At 55.6% G+C, this 17,299-nt stretch overlaps 2 protein-coding genes and 1 non-coding gene across 12 annotated transcripts; 2 read left to right on the forward strand and 1 right to left on the reverse strand.

Moving 5' to 3' along the window:
• The first annotated feature begins 572 nt into the window (after positions 1-572).
• Positions 573-1,896, forward strand: EXOSC6 (exosome component 6). Its single transcript, XM_043599652.1, has one exon. It carries the CDS (start codon positions 633-635, stop codon positions 1,449-1,451), a length of 819 nt encoding a protein of 272 aa, XP_043455587.1. The 5' UTR covers positions 573-632; the 3' UTR covers positions 1,452-1,896.
• Positions 1,897-2,653: 757 nt separating this feature from the next.
• Positions 2,654-9,874, reverse strand: LOC122494455 (RNA-binding Raly-like protein). Of its 10 annotated transcripts, none has more exons than XM_043599660.1 (7): positions 9,593-9,874; positions 9,150-9,228; positions 5,303-5,353; positions 5,074-5,222; positions 4,776-4,928; positions 4,312-4,454; positions 2,654-3,374 (listed from the first exon to the last, which is right to left on the reverse strand). In XM_043599660.1, exons 2-7 carry the CDS (start codon positions 9,218-9,220, stop codon positions 3,336-3,338), a joined length of 606 nt encoding a protein of 201 aa, XP_043455595.1. In that variant the 5' UTR covers positions 9,221-9,228; positions 9,593-9,874; the 3' UTR covers positions 2,654-3,335. The 10 variants fall into 10 exon arrangements, with proteins under 10 accessions (XP_043455595.1, XP_043455592.1, XP_043455597.1 ...); XM_043599657.1 differs by having other exon boundaries at positions 5,303-5,356; positions 9,593-9,871; XM_043599662.1 differs by having other exon boundaries at positions 9,479-9,594.
• On the forward strand, positions 6,741-6,811 carry TRNAG-GCC. The gene has a single exon. It is a non-coding gene; the product is annotated as a tRNA-Gly (tRNA).
• Positions 9,875-17,299: the final 7,425 nt, after the last annotated feature.

Raw genomic sequence — 17,299 nt, forward strand, 5'->3', positions numbered from 1 at the left:
TATGCTGGGAGAAGCAGCAGAAGCTAGCTGTCACGGCCTGGGGGCGAGAAGTTGTCCTAGCCTGGAGTGTGAGAGAAGCACACAGCGGGAGGGTGCAGAGGACCCCTAGGGATACAAAGCGTTTACACAAACCAGTGCAGGAGAGGCTGTTCCATTCATCAACAAGCATTACTCCAGGTAGGGTACTGAAGGTGGCAGGAATGACCAAGACAAAAGACAAGAATCATTTTGGGACAAGGCAGTGGGGAATATGTGTGAGATAGTCACACAAATAACCACAAAATTAAAATAACTATAACTTGCACAAGTGAAAGGACAAAGACCTATGCCCTGGGATTGCCCTGGCCCTAGGGGCTGGAGGTCAGCCAGGCCGGCCCAGGTCTCACTTCTGCAGGCCTGCCCCGTCGCGCCATCTATTCATCCATTCACCCCTCAAGATCCAGGTGTCCTTGCTGCTGTCCCAGGGCATTGCTCCGCTCGCTATTCTCCCTCCAGGACGGCAGGGGGCGGTGCCGCGTCCCCCGCCGCTATCCCGACAGACCCCGCGCGGGCGCGCGCCTTTAAGCGGGCGGAAGAGCCCTCGCGCGAGCCCAGGTCGGCGGGCGGAAGCGGCTCGCGCTCCAGGCACCGCCATGCCTGGGGACCACCGCCGTATCCGAGGGCCCGAGGAGTCCCAGCCGCCTCAGCTGTACGCGGCCGATGACGAGGAGGCGCCAGCAGCCCGCGACCCGACGCGGCTGCGGCCCGTGTATGCGCGCGCCGGGCTGCTGAGCCAGGCCAAGGGCTCGGCCTATCTGGAGGCGGGAGGCACCAAGGTGCTGTGCGCCGTGTCCGGCCCGCGCCAGGCCGAGGGCGGCGACCGCGGCGGCGGCCCGGCCGGGGCGGGCGGCGAGGCCCCGGCCGCGTTGCGCGGCCGCCTGCTTTGCGACTTCCGCCGCGCGCCCTTCGCCGGTCGCCGGCGCCGCGCGCCCCCGGGCGGCGGGGAGGAGCGAGAGCTGGCGCTGGCCCTGCAGGAGGCGCTGGAGCCGGCCGTGCGCCTGGGCCGCTACCCGCGCGCGCAGCTCGAGGTGTCAGCGCTGCTGCTGGAGGACGGTGGCTCGGCGCTGGCCGCCGCGCTCACGGCCGCCGCGCTCGCCCTGGCCGACGCGGGGGTCGAGATGTACGACCTGGTGGTGGGCTGCGGCCTGAGCCGCACGCCGGAGCCGGCGCCCACCTGGCTACTGGACCCCACGCGACTGGAGGAGGAGCACGCCGCCGCCGGCCTCACCGTGGCGCTCATGCCCGTGCTCAACCAGGTGGCCGGGCTGCTGGGCAGCGGGGAGGGCGGCCCGACCGAGAGCTGGGCCGAGGCAGTGCGTCTGGGCCTCGAGGGCTGCCAGCGGCTCTATCCCGTACTGCAGCAGTGCTTGGTGCGGGCTGCCCGGCGGAGGAGCGCCGCCGCGCCGTCCTGAACCAGAAGCCTGAGCCACGACGGACGCCAAGGACCGAGCTGCCGCCATCCCCTAAAGGACCTGTGCCGACGGCTTCCAGACTGCGCCGAGCTGAGAACTCCGAGGCCAGAAAGGATCTGAGGAGGCGTGCACAGAACTGATGGCACTGGACAGCTGTGTTGCAACGATTTCATTAAAGAAACGTTTCTACTTGAGCCGGTGCTTCCCAGCTCCGACCAATTAGAGGAAACTTGGGAATGCGGCCTGACTCCCACGTTGAAAAAGACTTCAGCTGGACTGGCCTGGAAAACGGGGCTTGGAGCTCTTGTCTTGTCAGGGATGGACCCTATGCAGGCCAGCTAGTGACTCCCTTTTATAGAATTGGCCTGCTCTTGAGAGAGTGGACAGAGGGCTGTGCCTTGTCATTTATATCTGAGCTAAAACAAATTCCTTTATATCTGAAAAAGTCTTCTGTTGTGCTTCTTGTCAGTGGCGGACTTAACGGAGCAAGGCTCTTCTGAGCATGTAATGTGGTCTTGGGCCCCTGGTGTCAAGGGCTTGGGACAGCATTGTCATAAAGGTGTCTTGTTCCTTAGAGCAACATAAGCAGAAGAGACCGGCTGAAGGTGAAGGAGGTGCTGGGGTTGGTGTGGGGAAATGTGCTTTGAAGAAGGAGAGGCTGCCCCTTTGAGCACCATAGCGGCCGCTGCCGAGGTGTGGCACGAGTAGGGAGGGTTGTGTGGCCCCAGGAGCACTCTGGGTGCACTCTCTGGCCTCTGGTTTGGTGCTGGGCAAGACCAAAGCTCAGGGGTGGGTAGCAGAAAGGGGTTTGGCTCTGGGTGGAAGCCAGATCCCACCTTTCCTTGGCCGTGTGCAGAGCAGCACAGCCGGAGGCCTCCTGCACTGCTGGTAAGAAGTAGGGGTCCAGGCTGGCTTTGTTATCGTCTAGTCTTGCCTCCTGGGAGATGGCGGATAAACTGCCAGGAGTAAGAGCTTCTGGATGTTGGGAGACCAGGTGCAGCCTGGCCATTATTCCATATGGCAGAGCTGGCCTAGCTGAGTGACCACAAGAGTGGCATCTTCCCTGTGTGGCTCCTGTGCCCTGGCTGGGTAGGAGCTTCTGAATGTGCGTGTGTCCGGGGCTTGCTCAGCTTCTCCCGGAAGGCTTGACCTAAGGCAGCCAAAGGACCAGAATGAAGCTTGGAGACCATACCAAGAACCCCTGACCAGGGAAAAAATACAAATTTTATTTTTCCCCTTTGACATTACAGCATTTCCAGAGCAGGTCTGAAATACACAGTGTCAAGCGAGAGACACGATAGAAACAGGACATAAAAATGATACCCCTATTCTGAATGAGGGCTTTATCGGGTGGGTGGGCAGTCTGGAACCAAAGGTGGGTTATGTGGGACACACACCGAGGAGCTTAAAGACCGGAAGGGACTGTAGAACTTGAGTGGATCTTGCTGTGCATCACTGGAACTGGGAAAGCGGGGCTGGTGGCTGCAGGACGCTCCACACTTGGAACTGGCAGGACCTGGAGAGGAGGGAAAAGCAGCCAAAGCAGTGCTTGCAGTCAGAGGGGCTGAGGCGCTCCTAAGGCAGGGGCCTGTTCAGCTGCCCCTTGCAAGACTGGGCCTCAGCCTCATGAGGATGGCGAGTATGTGCTAGGCAGTTGCAGGCCTCCCTCTCAGCCCCCCGACTGTCTGGAAGCTTGGCCTCCAAAGCAAAAGCCACCATTACGGAGAGGCTTCCCTGCTGGTGCGGCTGAGCCACGCCTCCACTTCATTGTCCTCCTTCCAAAATGGGTGCCTCTGGTTGCACAGGTGCCACCAGGACGCCTTCCAAAAATCATACGAGGCAAGGAAGGAAGCCTGGGAAGGAGCCGGGAGGGGTTCCACTCTTCTACTGACTGCCCTCCTGGTCTGATGCGTGATTCTTCACCTGTAGAAAGACAGAAGCAGGACTCTGGCCAGGAGGAGTGAGAGCCATGGGGTGTGTGGGAAGGGGAGGTCTGTCTGCCAACATCTCCCCTCACCCCCACATCTCTTTCTGGGCAGCTTGGGCAGCTCAGTGCTCCTCAAGATTCTTCTAGAGGCCTGGGAACCCAGAACCCCTAGACAAAACAAACATTCCCTTCCTCTAGCCCAGTCTTTCCCCAGATGTGACTCAGGCCTGGGCAATAGTAATGGCCCTCCAGAGCCCAGCAGTTGGAGGGGCAAAGCTGGACAGGTGGAGCAAGGGAAGTTCATTACTGCCAGCCCCTCCACCGGCATCCTGGGCCCTGTTGAGATGGCCCAAACAAGCCCGGGGCTCGACCTATCTTAGGGACTACCAATAAGGGAGGAGGATATGGTAGGTCAGGGAACATTTGGGCCCTTTGATGTTGCACGAAGGGCTCTTATCAGACTCAGGTTGGATGTTCTCCATCCGGGAAGGTCCATGTGCCACAGCTTCCCGGGGGAGCACGGTACAATATAAGATGTGGGGGCAGGGAAAAGGCAGAAATCGGTTTTAACAAGCTTGCCAGGTGGTACTCAGGCAAGGGATGTGGGGCCCTGAGGCACAGCTGTGATGTCTGTGGTGCTCAAAGCCCGCCTCCCGGCTTCCTGGAGAAGATGGTATTTCAGCCCAGAACAGGCCCAGCTGCCTGGCTGTGGCCCCTAGTCCAGCTGAGCTCATCAAGCCCGAGTTGAGAGTGGGAGACAACGCAGTGCAGGGCCCACGTTCTGGGGCTTGCCTGCGGTAGAAGTCCTGTGTCTCCCCTCAACCACCACTGTGGGCTCCCGCACAAACCCGAGTCTCTCCCTTGTTCACAGGGAGGCCACAAGGACTCAAATGCAGGGAGGGTGAGGATGAGGGGAGGTGCCGGGCCACTCACTGCCTCCTCTGGGTCTGTGCTGTCCTCGGGGCTGTCTGCTTCTGGATGGGGCCTCTGGCCCCTGGGCTCCTGCTTGGCTTCAGTGTTTCTGCATGAGGATCTCTTACTCACGAGGGCCCTGTTTTCTTCACTGGCCTCTGACCCTGTTCAGGGACAGTCGCCAGTTAGTGGCCAGGTTTGGAGGTCCCGGCTGATCTCAGAGAGGCTGCTTGGTGCCCGGCACTGATCTAGGGTGCCTAGGGCTTGAGACGACAAGATGGGGGTGGACTGGGACACTGCTCTGCCCCCAGACAGCTGCTGAGTGGTGGGGGGAAGGTCCTAGAACAACCTTGAAGCCATAGGGTCTTCAGCCATGGGGACAACAAGACCCTGGGGAGGGCAGGAAGGAGCCCTGCAGATGGAACGCAGGATGCCAGGTGCCATGCCCCCCGGCACCTTCAGCAGTGGGCAAAGCTGGAGCTCACTTGGAGTGCAGGCTGGGCCCCCAGTTGGAGGTGCTTGACCCAGAAGCTGGTCCCTCTGCTGGTCCATGCGCTCCAGAGTCTCCAACAGACGGTCCACCTGGGCTTTGATCTGGCTTAGCTCCCCCCTGATGGAGTGCAGCTCCTCGGTCTGGACTGTGTGGAGAGGGGCCGGAGCTGGTGTCCCACGGCCCAGGAGGCAGAGGGCATGGCTACCCATGCTCCCGGGCCTGCCCTCACTGCCGAGGTCCTCCCAGCTCTTTCCTAGCCCTGTAGGTGAAGGCTCTGCCCCTTCACTCACGCTTTATTTGCTCTTGGGGCAGGTGGCTCTTCCTGGGGCCCTTGTGGGGACTGCAGCTGCTCTTGATCCCCATGCCCACCTGGGTCCTCCGGATCTTGACAGGCACGCGGTTAATGAGTGGAGGGATTCTTTGGCATTCATACACACTACTGGGACAGGATAGAGAGGGAGTCAGGCCAACCAGCCCCACCTGTTTACCCAGAGGACCAACGGGGCAAGACCCACCTACCGGTAGGGGACATCTTCCCTGTACAGCTTGTAGTCCAGGTCATAGTTACTGCTGCTGCAACAGAGACAAATGGGGAAGGGGTCACTCTCCATGGCCAGAGTCCTTTCCCAGACCCATTTAACTTGAAGAAACTGAGGTGTGCAACTTTTCCTTAGAATCCCAGAATTCTCCATTGGAAGAGGCCTTAGGGACTTGACCAAGGCCATTTTGAGAGAACACAGCAAACCAGCTTCCCCGTGTCTGGCCTCTAATAAGGGGTATCTGTCAGGTGGCCCCGGTGGGCAGGAGGGGTCAATCGCCTGCAGCCTTCTGGCCGGCCAGATCAGGGCTTTCCAAAAGTTCCTCTGCCTGACCCAGGAACAGCTGATGTTCTGGATCGTAGTCTGGCAAAGGATGAAAGGAAAGAGTTAAGTCAGGGCCCAAAGCCACAGTGGGGGGTGTGAGAGCCTTTAATCCTTGGTTGGGATTGCCAGGATGTGGCCCGGCACTGACTGGCAGGGCCAGCCAGGCAGGATTAAGGCTGTGGCCAGGCCGCCTTCCTCTGTGCTCCAGTCCTTGGGAGAGAGCAGGAGTCTGGAAAGTCCCAGACTCTCGTTGCCAGGCCTTTCCCCCTTCTCTCACGTACCATGCATCTCCAGGCAGGGAATTGGTGCCTAGGAGGGATGTGGAGATGGGTGCAAAGAGAATTAAGCACCTGACTGGGCAGGGAGGCTCTGTGGGGACACAGCTACAGGAGCTTCGGGTGCCATCTGCACCCGGGGCTGGAACGGGGGATAAGGATCAGGGGAGGGGATGCACGCGGCGGCAATACAGCTTCTAAAACAACTTTCTGTTGCTGTGCGTCCCCAGCTCAGGCCCAGCCCACGAGGGGCGAGGCCTGTAAGGCTACTGGGTCAGAATGGAGGACGTTGGGGGCGAGGGGAGGGAGTTCCCCTTCATCCTGAGACGCCCCACAGGCCGGTTAGAGAAATTTCCGGCCATCCTCGCCTCCGCTTTCTGGCTTCAGGAGATCTGGACGGGCGGCCTGGACACAGCAGGGATGCCGATTGCTGATTCCGGTGGTGGGAGGATCATCCTTGGAGAAAGGAGAAAGTGACAGCAGCGCGCCAGGAGGGCACGTGCGCAGCCCCGGGGGTCGGGCTAGAGGTGGGTGGGGGTCCCGCGCCCAGCGCCCAGCGCAGCCTCGGGAGGGCTTGGAACCAGCCAGCGGGAGGGCTTGGGGGCTTGGGGACTTGGGGGCTAGGACGCTAGGACAGAACTGAAGCTAATGCGTCTCCGCTGGGCGCCACTGCTCAGGGAAAATTCTCTCTTCTGGATCCTTTTGGATTGGCTGGAGAGCTCCGCCCCCTCGGACCGGACGGAAACGTTGACGGAGAGCAAAGTGCCGAAGCCTGTGGCTGACCACCTGAGTCTCCGCGGCAAACAGTTCTCCACAGCAGCATTGGTGGTTCAGTGGTAGAATTCTCGCCTGCCACGCGGGAGGCCCGGGTTCGCTTCCCGGCCAATGCAATGGTTTGACTTTTTCCTCCTTTCCATTTTTTTTTCTTACAACTTTTTGACGTAGTCAAAAATGAATGGTGTAGGAATGATATTTCATTGACTGCTTAGCACAGACTGGAGAGCAGCCTGAGTTGAAACACACACAGGATGGGTTTGGGAATTAGATGTTAGGCTACATGCGCCCCACAGCCGTGCTTGCTGCGGTTACGGGGTTCCTCTTGGCCTGAAGGAAGGTGGGCTCTGGTGCCAGCCCTCCTACCCTCATCCCACCCCATGCCACCCCTCAGTCATCACCCAGGGCTGATGGCAACTGCCCTTGAGTCTTTTCCCCCAAGGGGCAGTGGCCTGGTCACATGGCTTCTCCGTGCTCTGTCCTCTGGTCTGGGTTAATTGCTACAGTCTGCAAGTCCGGGCTTCCCACAAAAGGAGAAATAGAACACTCCTTCAGAACGGTGCTGTGGGCAGAGGTCAAACCACCTGTGTCCGCGGGGACTTGGGACAATCCTTACACCACAGGCCTTTCCCTACAGGTTGAAAAATTCCATTTGGAGGCTCAGGTCACATGTCCTGGACTTGACTAGTTCTCACGGACAGGTCATCCAGCAGCTCAGCGGCTGCCAGAACCACATCCCCAACCTGTCGTTCCTCTGGGCACCATCCTAAGGCCCAGAACCACAGTCCCAGCTGCCCACCCACTGCTGCCCTGGACCCAGGCGGCTCCAGTGACAGCCCCCCACCCCCCACCCCCACCCCGCAAAATGCTTCATTCTCCCTACTGGAGTCTCTACTGGGGATGTGTGACTTAAGGAGGTCACCCCTGCCCCCAGCCTTGAAGGCGGGGTCCCCTCTGAATGGAGTCCGAGCCCCTGCCAGGCAGCTGCCATTACGCCCCATTGCCTCCCTATTCCTGCACCTGCACCCTTCAGAAGGCTGGCAGAAGCAGGTCAGAGCAGGCTGGGAAGGTAGTGGGGGAGGACAGGAAATCCGAAGGTGACAAAGCGAAGAACTGAGGCCCTTAGGGGCAATGGGGTTGATTCCCATGGTCAGTTTGGGGTGTGCAGGAGGCCTCAAAATTGGCCTCAAAAGTGGCCACAGTAAAAAAGCACATGAGAGAACTACGGCAGAGAACCACTTTGCTCCTATCAGACAGTGATAATTACCAAACCCCCAGAATCACATGAGATGCAAGGCAAACCAACACCACATATGCAGTTCTGCTCCACTGAAGAGATGCGAGTTTAAAAAACCGCATTACCTGTGAGCACACACCTACTCATCAGCCCCAAACAAACGCAGTGCAAAAGCCACCCACGCCGGCACACTCACAGGGTGACACAGACCTTCAGGCTGACGCTGACAGGGAGAGATTTGGCTTAATCTCTCTCAAGGTCAACCTGGAGGTTCAGGGACTTCTCAGATCAGCCCCCAGCCCAACCCCGCCATCTCCTTTCCAGGAAGGCAAGGTGAAACCCAAAAGAGACTGGAAACTTTGGCCCCAGGGGATTTACACACTGCTGTTCCTAACAGCAAACACCTGCCCCACTGCCTCCTCCACCGCAAGACAGAAACCACCCAAATGCCCGCAGGAGAGCCAGGAGCTGAGTGAGGCCATCACAGATGCCCAGCTGAGGGGACACTCGTTATGCCTGCGAAAAGGGCACGTTAGCTGGCAGAACGTGGCAAGCTCCTTTCTGAAAATGTTTAAAGATTTCTTAATATTATCCTCTTTTTTTTTTTTTTAATGTTTATTTTGTTATTGTTGGGAGAGAGAGAGCAAGCATGAGTTGGGGAAGGGGAGAGAGAAAGGGAAACCAAGAATCTGAAGCAGGCTCCATGCTGTCAGCACAGAGCCTGACTTGGGGTTCAAATTCACAAACCCTGAGATCAAGACCTGAGCCAAAGTCAGATGGTTAACCGACTGAGCCGCCCAGGCACCCCTTAACATTTTCTTACACTTCCCAAGTTAGGGGCAAGACTTCATCCAGGGAAGTTCCCATTTGCTACTTCCCAAATATCTGTACCTGGAAAAAGCCCCCAAGCACCATGAAGGTGGGGATCCCCTGGGAGGACCCATGCCCCCTGGCTCCAGGTGGGAGGAGGGGGCATCCTGCCTCGGTCAGCAGGTGGTGCTGGGTGACATCAGCGATGAGAAGCCTTGGAATGAATGGGTCATCTCCTTCAGTTTATGGACAAAAGCTGAGGCCGAGTGAGAAGGAACCCCCAGGTGCCACAGTGAGTTCCCTGAGCTGGCCTCCTGAGCTCCTTGTTCCATCCCAGGGGGACCCAGAGCCCCAGACAAGCCCGCAAGCAGCCCCCCTCCCCTGCGGACAACCCTGGACAGACTCACCAGGAGATGGCTGTGCCCGGCTGCCTCTTCTGGCCTGGCTGGGTGGGGCCGGGCTTGGGCTCTCCAGCCATGTCTAAATCTGAAGAGAGAAAGAGCAGGGCAGAGCATAAGAGGAGGGAGGGAGGGGTGCAGAGGAAGGGCCCAAGTGCACAGGGGCTTCACTCACTTCCAGACTGGCCCCTCCCTGCTCCTCAGCCCCCAGGCAGTGGGTATGGTCCCCTGAGTGGCCCCGAGACACGGGACAGCAGAGTGAGCAGCCTGGCCTGGCCTCCTTCACACCCCGAACCCACCATGGCAATCAACCCCATTGCCTATGCCCTTGGTGGTACCATCAAAAGGCAGGAGGGACGATATCCCTGGTCTTCGTGTCCTCTGGGGAGACACCTAGCCCTGGCCAGAGACAGTTTTTGAGTGTTCTGCTGCCTGTCTGCCTGCCCACTTGCCTGCCTGCTCCCGGCCCACGCACCGCAGCTGCCTGTGGGCTAAGCCCCTGGGTCGGAGATGGTCGCGGTGGCTCTAAGTGAGAAGCAAAGCCAGCAGCTGGCCTGCTCTGGGGAACAAACACCCCACTGCCCTCTGTCGGTGGGGGAGGCAAGAGTCGGCCGATCCCATGTAGGGGAGGACTGAGATGGGTCTATGCCCCAGTCACCGCAGATCTTCTAGTCTCTGGGCTCCTCTCCTTTGCTGTTCACCACTGGAGAAAGCAGCTCTTCAACAGTGGGAGAGGGAGGGGACTCCTGCGGACCCTCACTCGGTGCTCAGGGCCTGGCCCTAAGTAAGTGCCACTTGATGTCTGCAGAATTCATGAATGGAAGTCCATGAAATCGATTCTGTTTTTTTTTGGTGGGGGGGTTGGATCAGACCCCAGAGTTTCGCTTGTGACTTCAAGGCCCCTCCCCTGAGCCCAACCCCTTTCTTCCTGTCTGTGGTCCACTGTGGCTGCCAAGATGGTAACAAATGGGAGCCTTCTCATTTTCCTGTTCTCAAGACTTCATGCAACACAAGAGCCAAGAGCACTTACTCAGCACCTGCTTGCTTGCCATGGAGAACAGGAGACTGGCCATAGTGTCTCTGAGGCACTGACGATCCAGACTATGTGTTTAATTAGGAGGAAGTTGGAATTTATCACCCCCACCTTAGCTTTCCTCTTCCATTCATGGTTCTGATTCATCCACTCAAGGACACATTACCCAAATGTCCATGTACCAAGGTGAACGCCTGTACTTTGTCTCGTCTGGCTTTCTGTGTCTATTCCTTTGGTATATCTATTTTTTTTTAAATTTATTTTTGAGAGAGAGAGACAGAACATGAGCGAGGGAGGGGCAGAGAGAGCCGAAGACGCAGAATCCAAAGCAGAATCCAGGCCCCGAGCTGTCAGCTCGAACTCATGAACCGTGAGATCATGACCTGAGGTGAAGTCGGATGCTTAACCGACTGAGCCAACCAGGCACCCAGTGACGTATCTTAATACCCCTGGTCACTTTCACATTTGCAATGTCCACCGGGGACAGAAAATCACACGCATGTCCACCACACAGGGCAGAGGCACTTAGAAATTTCTGATGTGCCCAAGATAGAAGGCACAGCATTAATATAAATTCATCATTCTCTTTGGGCTAAACATCATCACTATCCCCTAAAAATGAGAATACTGAGTAGGATGTGATTGCACAGAAATGAGAGAATGCAGAAACCTGCATCATTCTCCTGGGGCCCCGATCATAGGACCCAGCTTTGGGGGAAAACCATTCAATGGCTACCAGATTGCCAGTGATGAGTCAGTTATCACAAGGGGGCGAGTGGAGTGTCTGGGAAGTTCACCACCTATGGCAAACCAGGTCCACATGTGTAATGGGCATCTTCCTGAGCACCTATCACCTGCAGCCCAGAGCAGGTAAGCCTGGTTATGGCTGGCCCCACCCCCATTCAAGGGCTGTATCGTCAAGATTCCCCAGAGAAACAGAACCGATAGGATGTATACACAGAAAGAAAGAGATTTATCATAAGGAATTGGCTGACAAATCTCAAGATTGGCAGTCGGCAAACTGCAGACCCATGAGAGATAATGGCATAGTTGCAGTCCAAAGACCAACAAGTCTGAGACCTAGAAGAGTCAGTTTCAGTTCAAGTCTGAAGGCAGGAAGAAAGAAAACTGATGTCCCAGCTCAATGGCAGTCAGGTAGGAAGAGTTCCCTCTTACTCTTGGGAAGTAAATCTTTTCATTCTATTCAAGCCTTCAACTGATTGGATGAGGCCCACCCACATCCGCTTTACTGCATCAACCCCTTCAAATGTTGATCTCGTCCCAAAACACTCTTAATGGGGTACCTGAGTGGCTCAGTTGGTTAAGCGTCAGACTCTGGCTCAGGTCATGATCTCGCGGTTTGTGAGGTCAAGCCCTGCGTCAGACTCTGGGCTGACAGCTTGCTTAGAGCCTGGAGCCTGTTCTGGGTTCTGTCTCCCTTTCTCTCTGCCCCTCTGACACTCACACTTTGTCTGTGTCTCTCTCAAAAATAAACAAACACTAAAAAATAAAAAATAAAAAACAAAACAAAAACACTCTTAGAGACTCACCCAAAATAATATTTGGCCAAATCTCTGTGCACCCCATGGCCCTAAGTGAGACACAAACTTAACCACCACAGGGACCAAGCACCAGGAAACAGGGTGGAGGTCTTTGTTCCACACTCATCTCTCATAAAGACCCCGGGACAGGTTTCCTGGGGGACATGCCCTCTTACATTCCCCCGGGGGCTGTGAGAGCCTGATTCATGGAACTCGGGACAGATAATTCATGAACAGAAGTCATAATGAGTGACCGCAGATGACACAAGGGCAGGGGAGGTCAGCAGTCAGATGGGAAGGAAGCAGAAGACAGAAACAGACCAAGTGGATGGAAGGACTAGAATGAGGAAAAGGGAGAGAAGCAGAAGGGGGTGGACATCCTGGACAACTGGTCTCCAGGGTTCCCTGAGCCGACTCCCTGATGTGCCCACTCTGACCTCATCAAATGGGCGCAAAGTAGTTCACTTATTTTCATAGGGCTCCCAGGAAGGAAAGGGTCGCCGTGTCATCCCCAATGCTAGAATGTTGCAACCAGCGGCCAGAAGTGATTGAACTTAACCATCTGCCAGATGGGGCTGCATCTTCACACCCAGCACCTCACCCAACCCTCACCGCAGCCTCGTAGGGTAGATGCTCTGAGTGCCCCGTCTTAGGGCTACCGTAACCGGGCTCAGGTGGACAGTGAGCTGAGAGGAGCGGTGGGATCTCAGTCCCCAGCCTTGCAACCGCTGCAGTGTTCCAACAAGTTAGAGGACTTACTTGAAGCCATCCAGTGGGGGGGCGCCTGTGTGGCTCCGTCGCTCAAGTGTCTGACTCTTGATTTGGGCTCAGGCCATGATCTCATGGGTTTGTGAGTTTGAGCCCCACATCGGACAGTGAGGAGCTTGCCTGGGATGCTGTCTCTCCCTCTCTCTCTCTCTCTCTGCCCCTCCCCTGCTTCCCCTGCTCTCGAAATAAATAAACTTAAAAAAAAAAAAAAAGAAAGAAAGAAAATACCCAGTGGGATCCGCTGGAAGCGGAGGCTGGGTCTGTCAGCGCCTTCAGGCTGCACAGTCCTGGCGCCAGACTGCTCCATTACCAGCTCCACCCTGTGCAGAATCCAAAGCGGGGCGAGAACAGAGCACGGGCAGACAGAGCAATGCTGCAGGCCTGAGTCCCGGACGTGCCAGGCGGCTTCTCACAGTGGATGTGAGTCATTCCTTCTACCCCTTCACATCTGAGCCCCCTTCCTGTGTTACAGGTATCCCCTAGCTTTGAGAAATAAACTGCCTCCCATGAAAGAGGCTGAAAATGCCCGTTTCCGCCTCCCTCTCCCGGCCTTCGTTGCCCTTAGGGCCTGGGCACGTAACGTGGCTCCTCTCCTCAGACCCACATGCCTGACTTTGAAGGAGAGCTGCCAGCGTGAAGAAGTCCCTCTCAGCAATTGATGGTGGCAGTGGCCGCAGCTACATCCAGCTTTCAAGGGCGGTGCACCTCCGCCCCACGTTGGAGGCACTGGCTGTGGTGTCTGCGCCCGGCACAGGCAGCGAGGTGTTTTCCCGACCTGATGCTCTGACCTCTCCAAGAGCTCCTGGGAACTAAGCAGTAGCTTCGGCAAATTCCTTTTCTGCTTCGAGTCGCCAGAATCGGTTTCTGTTGCTTAAAGCAAGAACCTTGATTGATACAAAATAGGATTAGGTGTGCAAGGGGCTAAAAGCCCAGGGGGAAACGGGGGTGTTTTAAAGCTGGAATGTGGCCAGAGGACAGTGAAAATCCAGCTAGTATTAAGGGACAGGATACCAGGAGTGCATGGGATGCCATGGTGAGATAGTTAATCCTGCGGTCCCCCAGAACAAAGTGGCCCTCAAAGGCAGGGCTTTGGGGATCTGGCGGCTCCAGACATAGAAGGGTATAAAGATTACCCTGAGGTCAAGGGCTGTTGGCCAGAGGGCTGTGCTAATGGCACCGCACAGCTTAAAGGAAAGGACAATCTCAGAATCCAAAATCTCTGCTCAAGTCATGGTTAGAAAACCAGGGCATTTTTTTTTTTAATGTATATTTATTTTTGAGAGAGAGAGAGAGAGAGAGAGAGAGAGAGAGATCATGCTTGTGAGACCAGGGGAGGGAAAGAGAGAGACGGCCACAGAGGATCTGAAGCTGGTTCTGTGCTGACAGCAGAGAGCCCAACGCAGGGCTCGAACCCACGAACTGTGAGATCATGACCTGAGCCAAAGTTAGAGGCCTAACTGGCTGAGCCACCCAGGCGCCCCCAAAAGCAGGAATTTTTATATCTTGCAGTTACAAGGATAAGAGAGTAAAATAAACCAATGTTCCAGCTTGATCAGTGGCTATAGAATGCCATCAGGTGGCCTCATACCCTTCCTTGCTAGGTCTCTAGCTGGGAGAGAATGGAGAATGGAGGGCAAGGCCATCAGAACGGGGCTCTTGGGGAAGGTGGAAGACTTAGGTACCTCCCACGCCCAGGGAACCTCCCTTGCCAGCAGAAGCTACCTCTTGGTCCCACTGAACACGCTAGAGGCACACACTTGCTGGCTATTTGCCAAGCCCATACCCCTCCCTGGGTACACATCTGGGTGGAGTTTCCTGGCCTCCCTTGCAGTTAGTGTGCTACGTGCTACGTGACCAGTGCACACGTGCAACCGTGGCCGGCAGCTGGCACTTCCCGAAATAACACACCTCCTTATGACCTTGCCACGAACGAGTCCCCTTGCGTGCCCTACCCCACCACCCCTCACTTTCTCCAGACTGAGACACCAAGTCAGACCCCTGCAGGTCCCAGGGGGCCGATGACTTCAAATCTAGAAGGAGGATATGGAATCACCAAAAGAACCCAGAGATTTTGCTAATTTATATCGGCAGAAACCTGGCACAGTGATCAGGGAACGGATTCTGAGGGTGGAGGGCTGGGGGAGGGAGCAAACAACATGAGACAGGGTCGAACGTACTGATACTAAGTGGGGCTCGTCTGAGTAGCTGGGACGGTTCTAATTGTTTGCCCTGGTGGTTGCCTGAAACCCGGCCTTAATCGTGGCCAAACGACATTAGCTGAGGGCGAAGAAGAAAAATGAGCCCCTGACTTTCTGAGTTGACTAACGACCAGGCACAGTTTCAAGCAACTTGTTTCACAGATTTACTTAGTTAATAAGCGAGGTTCGATGGTGTACTGTTGATGAAGGAATCGAAAAAATTTGGGGCACGAGCTCAGCTGAGCTGACATTCATCCCTGTTTGCTGACCTCAGGCTCTGTCGCCAACACCTTAATGTACGAAGTCAGTTTATTTTCCTCACTTTACAGAAGAACAGAAGGCAGAGAGATGTTTTGGGGTGACCAAGTGTCCCGGATCGCCTGGGAATGAGGGGTTTCCAAGCACGTGGGGGCTTGCAGTGCTGACACCCAGACCGTTCCAGGCAGACTGGGGTGACGGGTCTCGCGCAAAGTAACGCAGTAAGTGACAGAGCCTGCCCTGAAATCCAGGTGGCCTGACTTTAGGCTCAAACTCTCCACCTCCCCCCGTGGTTCTGGCACCAGAGCCTGCGTCTGAAGTAGCCAGAGATCTTGTTAAAACCCAAGCCCTGGCCTCACCCTCCCCATTCAGTTGGCTGGAGGTGGTGGAGGTGGCTGAGAATTTTCTCTTCTTTTTAAAATTTGTTTATTTATAAGAGAAAGAGAGGGAGAGCATACGAGCACGAGTGGGGGAGGGGCAGAGAGGGAAAGAGAGAGAATCCCAAGCAGGCTCCACCAGTGCAGGGCCGGACACGGGGCTCAAGCGCACAAACTCGTGAGATCACGACCTGAGCCAAAACCAAGAGCCAGGCGCTTCACCGACTGAGCCACCTGGGAGCCCCGAGAATTTGCTTTTCTACCCCGTTCCCGGCTGACACCAATGCCGCTGGTCTGCAGCCTGACTTGGAGAAGCTCCGTGTTGTGCTGCCCCGCCTCCAGACGAGAAGCTTGGAATGGACTTTTCAGGTAGGACCTGCCCACTGCCACCTCCACTCACAAACTCTTGGATGGCCCCTTTGCCACAGCACTGAGAAATACACGGCCGGGGCACAAGCCTTCGTGCAGGGAATGTTGACCGGCGAGGCCGCAGCAGAATGGGAATTTGGTGTCTGGGCTCAGGAGGGCACGGGATTGCCAGCATTAGTTGTCAGCGCAGAGGTGGGGTTGCCACATGGGTGGCTCCAGCGTCGCTGCCGGAGTTTACCCTCCGCAGTTCCTGCCAGCACTGGCCTGGGTGTCTACCTGGCCTGACTTTGCAGCCCAATCTGGGGCACTATTTCTGGCTGCGTAAGCCCCCGGGCTGGCTCTCTGACTCTCCCTGGGATCCTGTGATCAGGATTTTTGTTGTTAATTGAGGTGAAATTCACATAGCAGGAAAGTAACCAGTTTGGTGGCATTTGTGAGACTACCACCTCTAAGTTTTCAAAACAAAACTCAGACCCATCGAGCAGTTACTCTCCATTCTCCTGCCACCCCTGGCCACCACCAACATGCGTTTTATTTCTGTGGATTTACCTATTCTGAATATTTCGTATGAATGGAACCATGATATGTGACCTTTTGTGGCTACTTTATTTCACTGAAAATGTTTTCAAGGTTCATCCACCTCAGCACGTATCTGTACTTGATTCCTTTTTGTTGTTTGAGAGAGAGAGAGAGACAGAGAACCTGTCACGCAAGCACGGGGAGGGGCAGAGGGGAGAAAGAATCCTGTGGGATCATGCCCCGAGCCGAAATCAAGAGTCGGACACTTCACTGGCTGAGCCACCCAGGCGCCCCAGTACTTCGTTCCTTTTAATGGCTGAATAATATTCTTTGGCACGTACACACCAAGATTTGTTTATCCACTCGTCCGTTGATGGGCGTTTGGGTTGTTGCGAATAATGCTGCTGGGAACTTTGTGCATATAAGGACTTGTTGGTGCATAAGGACTTGTTGGAGTACTTGTGTTCAGTTCTCTCGGGTACATACCTAGCAGTGGGGTTGCTGGGGCATGTAGTAGCTGTGCTTACCTTTTTGAGGACTCCCCAAACTGTTTCCAGAGTTTTATGTTCCCACCAGCAGTGTATGAGGGTTTCAGTTGGTCCAAGACCTCATCAACGTTTGTTATCATCTGTTTCTTTTTTTAATGTTTTTATTTATTTTTGAAGGAGAGAGAGAGCATGAGCGGGGGAGGAGCAGAGAGAGAGGGAGACCTAGAATTTGAAGCAGGCTCCGGGCTCTGAGCTATCAGCACAGAGCCAGATGTGGGGCTCAAACTCACGAACTGTGAGATCATGACCTAAGCCGAAGTCGGACGCTTAACCGACTGAGCCACCCAGGCACCCCGGTTATCATCTGTTTCTTTGATAACTATCGTAATGGGTGTGAAGTGGTATCTCAGTGTGGTTTTGCTGTGAATTTCCTAATGACTAGTGATGTTGTGTTTGTTGGTCACTTGTATAGCTCCTCTGGGGAACTGTCTATTCATGTCCTTTTCCTGTTTGTAAATCATTGTCTTTAAAAAAAAAAAAACAACTTTTTTTCATGTTTATTTATTTTTGAGAGAGAGAGAGAGAGCGTGAGCAGGGGAGGGGCAGAG

Source organism: Prionailurus bengalensis, chromosome E2 (assembly GCF_016509475.1).
Source record: "Prionailurus bengalensis isolate Pbe53 chromosome E2, Fcat_Pben_1.1_paternal_pri, whole genome shotgun sequence".
In the NCBI taxonomy this organism is placed as follows: domain Eukaryota; kingdom Metazoa; phylum Chordata; class Mammalia; order Carnivora; family Felidae; genus Prionailurus; species Prionailurus bengalensis.

Excerpts from the sequence above, each read along its gene's own strand:
- EXOSC6 (XM_043599652.1), top strand. The coding sequence starts at position 633 with ATGCCTGGGGACCACCGCCGTATCCGAGGGCCCGAGGAGTCCCAGCCG.
- LOC122494455 (XM_043599653.1), bottom strand. The coding sequence starts at position 5,508 with ATGGCCTTGGTCAAGTCCCTAAGGCCTCTTCCAATGGAGAATTCTGGG. Across the intron at positions 4,929-5,073 it reads GCCCCAAGAGCAAATAAAGC|TCCAGACCGAGGAGCTGCAC; the intron begins GTGAGTGAAGGG and ends CTCTCCACACAG. Across the intron at positions 3,375-4,311 it reads GCACAGACCCAGAGGAGGCA|GTGAAGAATCACGCATCAGA; the intron begins GTGAGTGGCCCG and ends GTCTTTCTACAG.